This window comes from Planococcus citri, chromosome 4 (assembly GCF_950023065.1).
Source record: "Planococcus citri chromosome 4, ihPlaCitr1.1, whole genome shotgun sequence".
Lineage (NCBI taxonomy): Eukaryota > Metazoa > Arthropoda > Insecta > Hemiptera > Pseudococcidae > Planococcus > Planococcus citri.
In genome coordinates, this window is record NC_088680.1 from 68444648 (window position 1) to 68459773 (window position 15126).

Genomic DNA, 15126 nt, shown 5'->3' on the forward strand with positions numbered 1-15126 from the left:
CGCAAGGTCGAGCTGATGTAGTATCTCCAACGTGTGTTAATTTATTATCGATTGTAATACTTATTAGTGATGAATTTTTCAGTTTTTTACCATTCGCTTTAAAACAAATGAAAACATTTTAAAACGAAATCGTACGATCGAAAAATGAAAACGAAGACTGTGTATTGATAACCTAGAAATTAATAAATCAGTTTTTTGACCTCTTCATCGTAAAATATAGCCTAACGTTGGTCATTTATAGCCTCACGTATTATGAAAGCAAAAGTGAACTACAAAAGAGATGAAAATTTTTTTGATAGCAGCAGCTTCACTGGTCATCCTCATCTCTTCAAAACTTTCGGTTTCGGTTCGATTACTCACTGAGGAGTGGGAACTGTTTGCCAATTCTTCGAGTTACGTTTCCCATTCCAAAGACCAATGACCAAATCGTGAATTTCTCAAACACAATAATAAATCACATTTCGAAAAAGTTAAAATTGCATTTAAAAATAATTATATAAAAATATAAATACATGTTATTTTGGAATTTATAAAAAAAAAATATGGTAACAATTCCAAATATATGCGTTTGAGTAAAACTACAAAAGAAAGAAAAAAAAATGTTATGAAGTATAATCACATCGCAAAACCCTTCATTATAAAAAAAATATTCTTTACAAAATAAGCAAATTATAAATCCCCGTATAAAAAAAATCATTTCGCGTAAAAAAGCTCACAGCTGAACAGAAAACAGTCTATTGATTCTGATAATTCCCGGTTTTTTAAAATAAATAATGGAAACTTATACTTAAAAAATAGGAACATGCGCTCAGTCATTTCAACGACCAAAGTTACCGTTATGTTTCAAAAATCGTAATAAATCCGCAGTAAAAAAAAAATAAATACAAAATGATGAAGAATAAAAACCGGATATGAAAAGTACATAGAAAAAAAAAAGCTCCAAGATAGAAATAATTCGATGCAGTAAGCTCATTAACGTTTATCGTGATTTTCATGTTCAAAATGCTTGAAAATGGCAACAACGTAGGCCATAACTTGATTCCAATCTGGTCTCTCTTCTTGGATCATATCGTTTATATTCTGAAATAGGTAATCAAAGGGTTAAAAAATCATCGAGAAATGTACGTTCGTAGTATCGTAAAATCCTTCGTACCAGAGAAGTTTTAATTCCGACGGATTCAGCAGCGTCGAAAGCGATGGAGAAATTACGTTTTTTATCGGCCGGATTTAACGTCTCGTAAGGAACTTTATCCGGCAAATAGGAATGTAAAAGAGCGCAAAGGGCCATTCCATCGTTCCACGAGCTACTGAAATTCGTTATATCTATATTTGGATAACCTATCGTTTTATTTTGACACCATTTCAACAGAGCGTTTCTTTTCGATCCGCCATTTTTGACTAACGCTTGCAACGGATCTTTTCGTTCGCCTGGAAAAAAGGGTAACATGTGAAACATACTGGAAGAAAATCAGATCCGAAGCTCGATCTGAACTTACTCAAATCACCAGCGCTGGCCTTTCTTCCAAATTCGATCGCTTTCGAAGATAGAACAGAAGCAGTGGGCGAAAAATGATCGTCTTTTTTTGTCGCCGAATGCAAATCGTGATTATCTACAAAAATAATTAAAATTAGGGGTTCAGAACGTTCGATAAAATGCATCAAAATTTGTAAATTTATTCACCATAACATGATAAAGCAGCTACATCGTGATCAGACGTGGGTGAAGTTGGCGCCTGATTAGTTATTCCGTTCAAACTAGATACCGAATTGCTTCTGCTACTCGTAGCTGCTCAAATAATACATCAAATAATCAGTAAATATCGCTAAATTAACGACGAAAAATCAAGTATCGAGGATTGGTACCTGTTTTGGCCTGTTTCGTGGCACTTTCGATACTCTCGATTAAAGATTTCACCGATAATCTGCTATCTTGACGCAGAATTTTACTAGCGTTAGTTCGTCTATTCATTTCTTGAGACATTACGGTCGAAAATATCGAAGAAGTTTCGTTATTCGATAATGTTCGATGTAATAAAGGCCCGTGAGAATTATCAGCTTCTAAAGAGTGAAAAAGAAATTATAAAATGTTTCATTTCAGCGTTGAAATTCGGTTGAGATGAATTCACATACTTGATATCGTCTGTATTTTGGTTTCGAGAGCTTTGATTTTATCTCGTAATTGTTTATTTTCCAGCACTAATCGTTGCAGTTCACTTTGAGCTTCGGTTTTCAAGTCATTGGCTACGCGAACGGTCATTAATAAATCGTCTTGGAATTGTTTCCATTCTGCATTCTGAAAAAAACACTCGAAAAATCAAGTATCGATCCCCAATTTACTAATAAAACCAGGGGGGGGCAAGAGATGAGCCTCCGCGAATTCTTTTTTTTTTTTAAAGAACTGTGAATAAATTTTCTCGATAAGCTGGCACTCCCTGGAAACAGTAGTTCAACTACTGGCCAATCATCCCATCACCGGTTGATCATGCACCCTATGCCCGGGTTAAAACGGCCCTTCTCAGGACCTCTGACGAGGACACCTCCCTTAAGGATCATGTCCATAAACATAGAGGGCCTGTCAGGGCCAAAGGAAGTTATACTAGCTGAAATGGTCAAGAACCTGAACATAGATGTGATCGCCATTCAAGAAACACACAGGAGCAGAGAAAGCCAGAAGCCCAAAATTGAAGGAATGAAACTTATTATTGACAGACCCCATGAGAAATACGGAAGTGCCATACTAGTCAAGTTGAACATGGAGGTAATAAGTACTTCACTGTCTGATGAAAATAATGTCGAGATTCTAACAATCGACATGGGAGACTGCTCAATCACTCATCAGTTTACAAACCACTAAACGTAGAATTTACATGGGCAGAAAACAGCAATGTCCCACCCACAAAAATGAGAATAATAGTTGGAGACTTCAACAGCCATAGTGTAAGCTGGGGATATGCTGAAAATGATACAGATGGTGACCTAGTGGAGAAATGGGCTGAAGAGCAGCAGCTGAACTTAGTCTTTGATGCAAAACTGCCGGCATCCTTCAATAGTGGAAGATGGAAACACGGATATAACCCAGATAACATTTTTGTTTCGGAGCAAATCTCAAGTCCATGTCACAATCTCACAAATGAGTAGCAGATCCAATTCCCCGAACTCAACACAGGCCAATTATATACAAAATTAAGGAGGTCATCAGCCCAATTAAATGTGAAAACCCACCTCCAAGATTCAATTTCAAAAAGGCCAATCGGGAATCTTTTACACAGGCAATTGAAGAAAAGATAGATGACCTACTGCCAATATCAGAAAATTATGAACTCTTCAATGAAATCATTAAGAAAGCTTCAAAAGATCATACTCCAAGGGGAGCAAGAAAGGAGCATATCTCTGGAATGGGGCTGCACCTCATGACACAATACAAGGAGTATGTTAAGAAATTCAATGAAAATTGAAAATCCCTTCAGTGAGGAAACCATTGAACTAGGAAATCAATTAGCAAGTGATATAGCAGAATCTAGATAGAAAAAATGGCAGGAATTAGTAGAAAATCTGGATTTCTGCAAAGATGGCCAAAGAGCCTGGCAACTATTGCAAAGAGACTTAATGGAGGCAAAACTCAACAGAGTAATTTCACTCAGGTTACAGCTAAACAAGTAGACCATCAACTACTCCTGAATGGTAAGACTGACAGCAAAAGCATCCGAACAAAAGTGGTAAGATGTATGGATGTGGAAGTGAATAACTTTGCCATACCAATTACTAACAAAGAAGTGAAGTCCGCAATCAAATTGTCCAAAAATAGGAAGGCTGCTGGTGTGGATAACATGTATACTGAACAGATCAAACACTTTGGACCAAAGGCAGTAAATTGGATCCAAAAAATGTTTAATACCTGTATAGAAACTTCAAAAATGCCAAGACTATGGCGACAGGCACATGTTATTGCATTACAGAAACCAGGCAAACATGCAAATGACCCAAAGAGTTACAGGCCTATCTCCTTGTTATGTCATCTATACAAGATTTTTGAAAGCGTCATTTTAAATCGCATGGCTGACTACATAGATGAGGGGCTAATCAGACAGCAGGTGGGATTAAGACCAGGAAAATCATGCACTGGCCAGATAGTACACTTAACACAGCACATTGAAGATGGCTTTGAAAAGAAGAAAGTCACTAGAGTAGTCAGGGATTGTACTCAAATTTTTCTCAAAAAAAGTAACTTTAGTAACCAAAAAAGCTGGAAAAAGTAACCAAAAAGTATCCAAAAAAGTGACCAAAAAAATGTTCAATGTAAAAAGAGGGGAGGTGACCAAAATTCTCCCAACAGTTCACGCTAGATTCTCCCAAATTTGTACTCTAGACTCAACTCTCCCCCCCCAACAAGATTTTTCCAAATAATTGGTCAGATATGGTTCGAACCATTTTTCAATTAAACAAAAGTCGGAAACAAAAATAGCGATAAAAAATGCATTTGAATTTTTTTATTGATTGGATTATGTTTTTGGAATTTGAGTTGATTTTTCCATTTTAGGAAATGTTTGAAAAGTTCAGTAGCAGAATTCAAATCTGCCCAAACGAAGCTAGGGCGGAAGCTGCGAAAAATTTATGATTCGAAACATAAAACAACCTCATTTTTTATGCAAAACATTGATTTTCATGGCTTTAAAATTTTCAAATTTTAAAAGTTTTCAGAAAATGACATATACCCGGGTATTTGTCATTTGTAAAAATATGAGTAAAAGCTCGAGCAAAGCGAGGGCGAAAGCTGCAAAAATTGATAATATGAGACACAAAACAAAGTCATTCCTGATGATGTAAGTAGAAGGGCAAAAGCTTTTGAAAATTCGCAATTCCTGAAAGGTAAGATGGCATTATTTTTGATGAAAAGAAAAGAGTTCTGGGAAAAATTTTGAAGAAAAAAAAGGAAATTAGTGAAAAAACTCAGAAAAAGTAACTTTTATTAACCAAAATTTACTAGTAACTTTAGTACCTTGGTTACTTAAAAAGTAACCAAGTACAATCCCTGAGTAGTGTTTGTCGACCTCACAGCAGCTTTTGACACAGTGAGCCACCTATTGGTGTCAAAACATATCGATAGTATCGATACTTGGCTGTATTCGATACTTATCGATACTTTTTGAGCGAGTATCAAATACAAAATTACGTTAAAATTTAGCAAAACTGGTGCAAAATATTGTTTGAGCCTCCTCAAAATGTGAGTAAAATCATGAAAAAAACAAAAATTACCAAAAACAGTTCAAATTTTTGTGATATTCCAGCTGTTGTCAAATCATCACTGTATTTTTCATTTTTTCCTCTGGGCCTTGGCCCATAGTGAAAAAAACCAGGCAAAAGTGTGAAAAATTGGAGTATTGATTAGTGTCGATACTTTTGGAGAATCATTCGATACTAATCAATACCTTTTTTCGGCGATACTTGACACCACTAGTGCCACCGACTGCCTTACAAAGGATTTTAAATTTACACAGATAGTCACTATGTTGATGAAAGACAGAAAAGATTCTATGTGACACTCAACTCAATGGTAAAAACAGCACCTGGAGGTGGCAAAAGAATGGATTGTCTCAGGGCAGTGTTATGTCACCAATTCTCTTCAACATTTACACCAATGACCAACCAATTGGACCCGATACTAACCACTTTCTGTATGCAGATGATCTTGCACGAACTGCCCAACATGATACATTTGCGGAGGTGGAGGACACACTAAACCAGACTATAGAAGAACTGGACACATACTATAAAGATAACCACCTCAAAACCAAATCCAACAAAGACGGAGACATGCTCTTCTCATCTCAGAAATCGTGAAGCAAAGCGACAATTGAATATTCAATGGGGTGGAACAGAGCTGAAGCATGCAGATAACCCCAAATACCTGAGTGTAACTCTAGATAGGTCCTTGACCTACAAAAGGCACTGTGAGGCAATTAAAATGAAAGTTGCAGCCAGAACAAATATAATTCGCAAACTAGCAGGCAGCAGTTGGGGAGCTAAGCCCAAAGGTTCGTGAGCATCTGCACTGGCACTGTGCTATTCAGTGGGAGAGTATGCCTGCCCTGTTTGGAGTTGTTCAGCACATGCAAGCAAAGCTGTTGATATACCCTTAAACGAAGCATGTAGATTGGTGACAGGGTGCTTACACCCAACACCACTGAATAACCTATATGAGTTGAATGGAATTGCCCCACCAACAGTCAGACGTGAAGTTGCATCCATGGTAGAGAAGACAAAGATGCTAAAGAATCTGCTGCATCCTATGTATGGATATGAAGAACTGGCAGAAAGAAACCCACCTCAGATCTAGACACAGTTTCATGAAAACAGTTGAACTAAAAGATACTCCTAGCATAGATAGATGTTGCATATGGAATGCAGGTAGCCAGGGGAGAACTAGGCAGGAAGCCCTAACAAGCGGATAGTACTTGAAATATGGACTGTGGAAAACACTAAACAGATTGAGGAGCGGAGTCACAAGGTCAAAGTACAACCTTCATAGATGGCAGTTGGCTGATGATGATCTGTGTGAATGTGGCGATGTTCAGACTGACAGACACTTATTTGAGTGTGAATTATCAGGAAAAATCGATCCTGGAAAATTAAATGGGACACTTGATGATGAAGCAGTTAGATTCCTGGAGTACTAGCAGGGGAAGGGTATTTAGATTTAGATGTAGATTGAGATTTAGATTGAGTTTTTCATGTCAATTTAGGCATGTCGACCAGATACGAGAAAAAATGAATAAATAAAACCAGTAAAAAGCTCACTTCTTGTTCTCGTTGTTTCTTTTCCTCTTCTAGCGTTTGTTTGAGTTCTGAATTTTGTCTATCGAACTCGGCCAAATGTTGCTGAGTTTGTAATAAGACGTTTTTCAACTGCTGTTTATCATCTAGATGACATTGGCATTGAACTTCGAGCTCTAGATAATTTTCACGCATTTTATGCAATTCGTTACTCAATCTGGCTGCGTCTTCTTTGCTTTTTTCACATTTATATTCCATATCGTTTATGGCGGATTTGGCGTTGTTTCGAGCAACCTAAGGAATTCGCAAAATATATTTAAAATGTACAAAATGAGTGGGAAGGGGAAAAAGAGAAGGATATGATTCTCACTCTGCATTCTTCTTGAACATGAAGCAATTGTTCTTTCAATTTGGTTACTTCGCACATGCTTTTTGATAACTGTTCTTGCAACGAAGCTGACTGAATTTCTAAATGATCTTTTTCTTTACGAAGCACATCGATCATATCGTCCAATTTACCTTTATCGCCTTGTTTTTCGCGAGCTTCTTCCAATTCTTCGATCTGAAACAATCGACGATTAGAAACACTACTCTATGCTCAATTTACGACGAATAATACCGAACGAGAAGCTTACTTTAGATCTCGCATTCTCCAAAAAGGTGGTTAATCTCTTAATTTCTATATTTTTGCAAGAGCTATCTTCTTTGGCGAGAGTTAACTCGTGCTCGAGCTGCTTTCTTTCGGCGTTGGTCGCATCGACGGTGGATTCGAGTAAATGAACGCGTTCTCTGAGAGAATTTGATTCTTGTTTTTGAACCTCGAGTCCTCTATTGAGTTCTTCCACATCGTTCATCAATTCTTTCTGTTTAACTAAGAGGAATTCGCGTTCTTGTTGGCCATCCTGTGAAATGAAACAAATTAGAATCACATAATCGACTACAAAATCGCAAATCTACGAAAAATTACCTTTAGTAAAGTGACAAGTTTTTGTTCACGTTCGTAAAAAGAAGTCTCTGATTTGCTCGGATCTAATAGCAACTCCTGTAGGGTGTCTACTTTACTCCTGGCATCTTCTAATTTCTCAGTTTGACGACACAAGGATTCCAATAGAACGCCTTTTTCCTCTCCTAATCTTTCGTTATCATTTTGAAGTTCACTCAGCTGCACTTGCAGATCAGCTAGTTCTTGCAAAGTTGCTTGTAACTCTTCACTAGTGCTGTAATGAGTTTCCTCCATCTGCATAATTCTATCTTGCAAACAAGCCACTGATACTTCGCTAAGACTACTACTGGAATGTTTATCCCATCCTGGTGCGTTGAGCATTTCCTAAAACATATTAAGTATATTTTTATCATTACGTTGTTCATTTTGAGCATCATCGATCTCGAGTAATCTTACAGTGCTTCCTGAAGGTGGGGCGATCGAAGCTGGAGCCGAATTAGGTAGTTTTTTGCATCGTCCAAAGTCCGGATTTTCGACATCACTCGAAGGTGGTAATGTTCCAACGTTACCGATACGTAATAAAATGCTGTTCTGTATTTCTTCTTTTTGCATCTGTACAAAAGGTAACAGTTTAATCGAGTATTAATCGTAGGAATGATGTTCGCAGATAGGCTTACCTTTAGTGCTTCGATTTCTTCGTTCAACGACTCCAGTTCACCGTGAGTTTTGATCAGCTCTTGTAAAGTAGTCTCCAAGTTACTTTTTTCTTTCAACGCAGCCTGTAGTTGTGATTTTATGCTCTCGAATTCGTCGTCTTTTATCAAATGATCCGCATTACTCACAACGTCGATAGCTCGTTCGGAGTATTTTTCAAGAGCCGCGTCGGTTTCCGATTTATTCACATTGAGACGATCATCGTTGCTTGGAACCAGTTGCTTCTCGCAGCCGTTGGCGTTATCATCGGAATTATTTGAATTTGGAGCAGCTCCAGTTTGGTTGGATTTTACGTTATCAGTGGTCTTATTTTTATAAATATTACTAGAGCTCGAAGAGCTGTGTCCTTTTCGGAATAACGTTTTAAACTTTATCATTTTACATAGATTCTTTTTACTGGAATTATTACAAAGTCATCACTTTTATCGCGAAAATGATTAGAAAATATGATTTTTTTTACTATGATTCATTTCAAAATAATTCTAATTCATTATTCATCGATTCATTGTTTTTATGTTAAAAGCGATAATTCGATTATCGATAATCGAAAAAAATCGATTATTCGAGTGAAAAACGAAACAGGCCTGGTGAAAAACGAGATTGAAACGCAGTTCTTAAAATTTCCGCTAGGTTCGCTGTTGTCGTTTCGAAAGTGTTTGGTGTTTTTCACCAGGCTGGTGGACTTTATTGCGGTATCGTTGATTAGTTTTAATGGCGGACGCGCAATTTTTTTTTTCGTTGTGAAAATTTAATTTAAATTTCACTTCTTTTATCGTGAATTGTGTAATTATTTGTGTTTTATGTATTATTCTGCATCATTTCTGTGAATTGGAACAATGTCTGGAATCGGTGTCAATCTACGCGTGACAGGTCATTGTAGCCAAGGTGGACGTAAATATATGGAAGATACTTTCTCCGTCGCTTATCAACAAACTGAAGATTTGAAAGATTTAGAATACGCTTATTTCGGTATATTCGACGGTCACGGAGGTCCGGAAGCTGCTCTATATGCCAAAGATCATCTAATAGATTCGATTGTATCGCAAAGTTGCTTCTGGTCGACTAACGACGATGATGTTTTACGAGCTATACGTGACGGTTATATTCAAACTCATTATACGATGTGGAAACATCATGGTTAGTTTTAAAGCTTTCAATTGCGATATTTGAGTTATTAAACACGTACGAAGGATTCTCAGCAATCTGTATTGCTCTTTTGGTGTTTTTATTGTGTTACATAATCACCCTCATCGTGAAATCGACGATATTTCAACACTTGGTATTTTGTGTTTTTAGAAAGTTGGCCACGAACAGCCTCTGGGTTACCGAGCACGTCGGGTACGACGGCGACCGTTGCTTTCATCAAAAGAGGCAAAATTTACGTCGGCCATGTCGGAGATTCTTGTATAGTTCTCGGATATCAAGAAAAAGGTTCATTTTCATATCAGACATTAACGTTTATACTGTGACCTCGATTTGGAAATTTCTAAATATAACCGTTTTTGCACTTTGTAGGAGAAAAAGCTTGGAAAGCTAAACCACTGACGATTGATCATAAACCAGAAACACGTTTGGAAATAGACAGAATTATGGAATGTGGTGGAAAAGTTGTCACGAAATCAGGTGTGCCTCGAGTGGTTTGGAATAGACCTAGGTTAGGTCATAAAGGTCCAGTTCGAAGGTCTACGCATATCGACGAGATACCTTTCTTAGCTGTAGCACGAGCATTAGGTGTGTTGAGGAGCTTTCCTTATCCTTGGAGATATTTTTTCATTTTTTTAATCGAATCGTACTTATTTTTAGGTGACTTTTGGAGTTATAATTCAACGTCGAATAAGTTCGTCGTGTCTCCGGAACCCGATGTGAATGTGTATCCTGTCGATGTGGAATCATTTAGGTGTTTAATTTTGGGCACCGATGGTCTGTGGAATATGTTATCTCCGGCTGTTGCTGTTGCCATTGTACAAGCTACAGAGAATCATAACAAGAAACAAGATATTTATCCGTCGGATCAATTCGTTATGCAATATGTACGTTTTAATTTGCTAGTTTTACGAGACTATTTAACGTGGAAATTTAATGGAGATGTTTCATGTTACAGAATAAAGAGTGGCTTAATCCGTCTAAGATGCTGGTTGACAAAGCGGTCAAAAGATGGGCAATGGCTAAGCAAAGAGCTGATAACACGAGTGTCGTTACGTTGATGTTAGATCCTCCTGGGCCTCCTAAAACTCAAGTGTGTATCGTACCAAATTGGAAAATATTCTTTCGAATTAATTTTTTTCTAATCTGTAATATTTTTTGATCCAGTTACTGGTGAATCAGAAACATACTTTGATGATCAAAGAAGACGAACTCCAAACCAGCATATTCTCCGACCATAATGCCTACAGACAAGATACATCTTATTGTTCGAGATTACACTCATCTACACCCAATTTGAATCCTTCTTCTGGAGTAGCTATTTTTACGAGGTATCCTACGATGGATATTAACCAAGAATCCGGACTCTACTCGCCTGCAACGTATCATAATTCGTCGAACGGTCTGAGGAACGCGGAATCATCGCTCAATTCTAATTTAACGTAAGATTAACACTATTTCGACGCTCAAATGGAGTTTTTTGGACTCGTTATTACTCTAGTTTTTGGTTTTCAGGGTTTTAATCGACAGAAGCGATAATTTCAAGATAGATGTAGGATCCGAACACAGCGTTCTTTCGCATTCGAGGAATGAAATCAATGATTCTGTTCAAGTAAATGATACTTCGAGTTCGTTTCAAGATAGCTTAGATGTTACGATTGTGAACACAACGCCGCAGACGTCGAGTTCTCCGAATTCGTGCGATAAACGAAAACACATCGGGACGAATTTGATCACGGATTCGTACAATTTTCGATTAAAGCAAAAATTAAGGTATGTGGTTTCCGGAAGATACAGTCCGGCATATGACAATAGGAGTAATTACACCCCCCCCCCACCCCGCCGATCCTCCTGGACAACTTTTCTTGAAGGGGACATCCTAAGGAACATTTTAAAGCGAACTTGCCCAAAAAAAGTTGGCCTTACTTACAAAATGACGGCCATTTTGATTGACAGGTCAGCCAAAATCGCAGATTTTGCGTTTCAACATAGGACTTGCACGACATTTTTCAAATTTTACAAAGGTAGATCGAAAGATCATGCAAAAATTCATCATTTGTCAAAATTTCCAGTGCTAAAGCGCGTTTTTTGATTTTTGGTGAATTTTTGAAAATCCAATTTAGGCCAAAAATGAGGGGAAAAATCAAAATTTTACCAAATTGACCAAGAAGGCTGAAATTTGGGATTTAGCCTATTTTCGACATGCCAAATCGATTGGAAACGGTTTCAACCCGTTTTGAGCAGTTCTGGAGCCTCCAGCAGATTTTTGAAACTCGAAATTCCCACAAAATTCCATGAAATTGAAGTTGTAAAGCTGAAATTTATTCTAAAAATTAAATTCAATACGCTACGAAGTACTGCAGGTGAATTTCAAGTCGTTTTGGAGCCTCCAGCAGATTTTTGAAACTTTAAATTTTCACAAAATTTCATCAATGTAGATGGAAAGCTGAAATTTACTCTACACTCCAATTTTAACACTCTCTAATGACGACTTCGGGTGTGTTCAAGTCATTTTAGAGCCTCCAGCGACTTTTTTAAAAATTACTGGAGCCTCCAGTAGATTTTTGAAACTTGAAATTCCCACAACATTAATTTATCAAATGGACTTGGCAAGCTGAAATTTACTTCGCAGACTACATAGCGGTTTCAAATGGTTTTGAAGCTTCCAGCTACTTGTAGAAAATTTCAGTTTTCCAAAAAAACGTCATACAACCTTTCAAAAAGTCGCTGGAGGCTCCAAAACGACTTGAAATCCACCAGCAGTCAACTTCGTAGCGCATTCAAATCAGTTTGCAGAATGAATTTCGACTCTCCATCTCAGTTTGATGAAATTTTGGGGAAATTTCAAGTTTCAAAAATCCACTGGAGGCTCCAGTAATTTTTAAAAAAGTCGCTGGAGGATCTAAAGTGACTTTAACACACCTGAAGTCGTCTTTTGAGAGTGTTAAAATTGGAGTGTAGAGTAAATTTCAGCTTTACATCTCCATTTGATGAAATTTTATTAAAATTTAAAGTTTCCAAAATCTGCTGGAGGCTTCAGGAATTTTCAAAAAGTCGCTGTAGGCTCCAAAACGACTCGAAATTCACCTGCAGTACTTCGTAGCGTATTGAATTTGGTTTTTAGAATAAATTTCAGCTTTACAACTCCAATTTTGTGGGAATTTCGAGTTTCAAAAATCTGCTGGAGGCTCCAGAACTGCTCAAAACGGGTTGAAACCGTTTCCAATCGATTTGGCATGTCGAAAATAGGGTATATCCCAAATTTCAGCTTTCTTGGTCAATTTGGTAAAATTTTGATTTTTTCCCTCATTTTTAGCTTAAATTGAATTTTCAAAAATTCACCAAAAATCAAAAAACGCGCTTTAGCACTTGAAATTTTGACAAATGATGAATTTTTGCATGATCTTTCGATCTACCTTTGTAAAATTTGAAAAATTTCGTGCAAGTCCTAAGTTGAAACGCAAAATCTGCGATTTTGGCTGACCTGTCCTTTAAAATGTTCCTTAGGATGTTCCCTTTAGGAAAAAATGTCCCGGAGGATCGGGGGCGGGGGTGCAATTACTCCTATTGTCATATGCCGGACTAATAGTCGATATTTTCAATTTTGCAACTTTTTTCAAATATCGATGAATTTTTGAAACAGGTTACCAGAAAAAGAAGAAGAAAGAATGAGCGACGTGGAAAATATCGAACAATTTTCACAAAGGTGGAAAGATACACCTTCGTCTAGTTCGCAGTCGAGTTTAAGGAAGAGTAAATCGAAACGTCGAAAGTACAGTTTCGAACAACAGAACAAAGATATCCACTGGAGATGTTTAAGTGCCCCTGTATCGTTAGTTTCATCAGGTACGTTGATCCTTTCACATCGAAATATTATAATAATTCATTCGAATATTTTGCTAATCATTTTTCACCCACTTCAGATAAACATCTAAATTCGAAATCGACCAAGCCTCAAGAAACCACCACCCGAATCCTACGCTCAGATACTCTAGCCAATACACCGGTGAGAACGCTGCGTTCGCGAAATATAGATTTAACCACAGTAATCAACAAACCAAAGACCGAAGACCCGAAAGCCACCAAGATTCTTTCCAAATCTTGCTTGCAACGTTCAATTAGTCCTAAATCGAAATGCGTTCGTTCGTCTTCATACTCGTGCCCTTCGAACAAAAAATTAACCAGAATGTCGTCTTTCTCAGCGTCGTCATCAATTACAACGCGTCGAAGCGCCTCTAAACGAATTATAAAGTGATTTTATCGTGTTGATTGTTTCTTTTTATAAATGTACGTGTGTGTGTGTGTTCGTTATTTTGTATTATCAATGTGTTGTGTGATCGGCATTTTACACATTTTTAGTTTTGTATTGATCATTGTGTTTTTTCCTGTATGTTTTTTGTGTACTGTGTATCATGCCGCGGACAGTTTGAATTGTTGATTATCCCCCTCCCCCTCTCTCCCCATTGTTAGCTTAGTTTTTATTCGTTTTATCGAATAGGTAAATATGAGAAGAGAATACTTCGTTTATTTTTCATAATAACGATGAAGTTTAAAATTTTATTTTTTGTGATATTTTATTAACGTATCAAAAATGAATTTTGAAATTGTCGAATGTCGACGTCGTCGACGTTGACAAATGCGGTAGTATGGATTAATTGCTGTGATCTATTTTATTATTTATTACGACTAAAAATGTATTGCGGCGCAATAATTCTCGTAATCGTGTTTAAATAATTTTACAATTTTGAAAAAGAATTTGCAATTCCACATTAGCAGCTCAGTTATGTCTATCGCATTTTTTTTACACTACTTATATAAGCACTCTGAGAGGTTTTTATTTTAAATTTTATTTTCATAGTTTAACGCTACTATTAAGGATAGATGATTTTTTTTGTTAATTTGGTCGAATCCAGAGCTTATAATTTATATTTTTTCATTGACGGTATTTCTGTGAAATTTCTAACTCAATGAGGTTTTTATTTTCTTTCAATTTGAAACGACTCGGTTAAAAATATAATTTTTTCGAATCATTACTCGGTGATCTAAATATTTACGAATTTAATTTGTACTATTAGTGTATATTTTTTTAGCTAAAATATTGTCGCTTATTGCTTCTAAAACACAGACGAGTTTATCGAATTGTTGATATTTTCACACGAATGTTGCAATTGTATTTTGTAAATTGTAATTAGTGTATAAAATGATGAATTGTTTCATTTTATTTTTTATCGTATTTATTTATTTTTATTGTGTACAAATTTTGGTGAAAATATTTCCATGCATCGTGGTTTTATTTTGTTTTATCGTAGATTATGAAGAGTAATTAAATTCTTCGTAATTATTCGGTTGTTTTATTGTTTGCATTTTACGGCGTGATCTGTCGTTTGAATTGATCAGTTTGTGCTTGTTAATATGATTGGAGGGCTTTCGTCGTACATGGAAATGTATTGAAATTTGGTTTGAAAATTCAATCGATAGTACATTTTTGTGATATTTACAACTATCAACTTTTATTGATGAGATTCGAAAAACCTTTGATTTTGAGGGTACAGAGC

The 15126-nt window shown here is 36.6% G+C and overlaps 2 protein-coding genes across 2 annotated transcripts; one reads left to right on the top strand and one right to left on the bottom strand.

The window, feature by feature from the left end:
* Positions 1–459: 459 nt before the first annotated feature.
* LOC135846100 (cytospin-A-like) lies at positions 460–8916 on the bottom strand. The gene is made up of 12 exons (XM_065365110.1): positions 8392–8916; positions 8171–8326; positions 7739–8098; positions 7407–7673; positions 7142–7333; positions 6796–7065; positions 2131–2293; positions 1864–2058; positions 1682–1786; positions 1497–1610; positions 1154–1428; positions 460–1080 (listed from the first exon to the last, which is right to left on the bottom strand). Exons 1-12 carry the CDS (start codon positions 8803–8805, stop codon positions 973–975), a joined length of 2619 nt encoding a protein of 872 aa, XP_065221182.1. The 5' UTR covers positions 8806–8916; the 3' UTR covers positions 460–972.
* Positions 8917–9116: 200 nt separating this feature from the next.
* Positions 9117–14912, top strand: Pp2C1 (protein phosphatase 2C). The gene is made up of 9 exons (XM_065365111.1): positions 9117–9565; positions 9725–9859; positions 9944–10159; positions 10232–10458; positions 10530–10664; positions 10739–11013; positions 11087–11344; positions 13215–13417; positions 13495–14912. Exons 1-9 carry the CDS (start codon positions 9265–9267, stop codon positions 13824–13826), a joined length of 2082 nt encoding a protein of 693 aa, XP_065221183.1. The 5' UTR covers positions 9117–9264; the 3' UTR covers positions 13827–14912.
* Positions 14913–15126: the final 214 nt, after the last annotated feature.

Coding starts and splice junctions, on each gene's coding strand:
- LOC135846100 (XM_065365110.1), bottom strand. CDS start 8,805: ATGATAAAGTTTAAAACGTTATTCCGAAAAGGACACAGCTCTTCGAGC. Junction 8,099..8,170: donor CCCCACCTTCAGGAAGCACT/GTAAGATTACTC, acceptor AATATGTTTTAG/GAAATGCTCAACGCACCAGG. Junction 1,611..1,681: donor AGCTGCTTTATCATGTTATG/GTGAATAAATTT, acceptor TTATTTTTGTAG/ATAATCACGATTTGCATTCG.
- Pp2C1 (XM_065365111.1), top strand. CDS start 9,265: ATGTCTGGAATCGGTGTCAATCTACGCGTGACAGGTCATTGTAGCCAA. Junction 10,160..10,231: donor AGCTGTAGCACGAGCATTAG/GTGTGTTGAGGA, acceptor ACTTATTTTTAG/GTGACTTTTGGAGTTATAAT. Junction 10,459..10,529: donor ATCAATTCGTTATGCAATAT/GTACGTTTTAAT, acceptor TTCATGTTACAG/AATAAAGAGTGGCTTAATCC.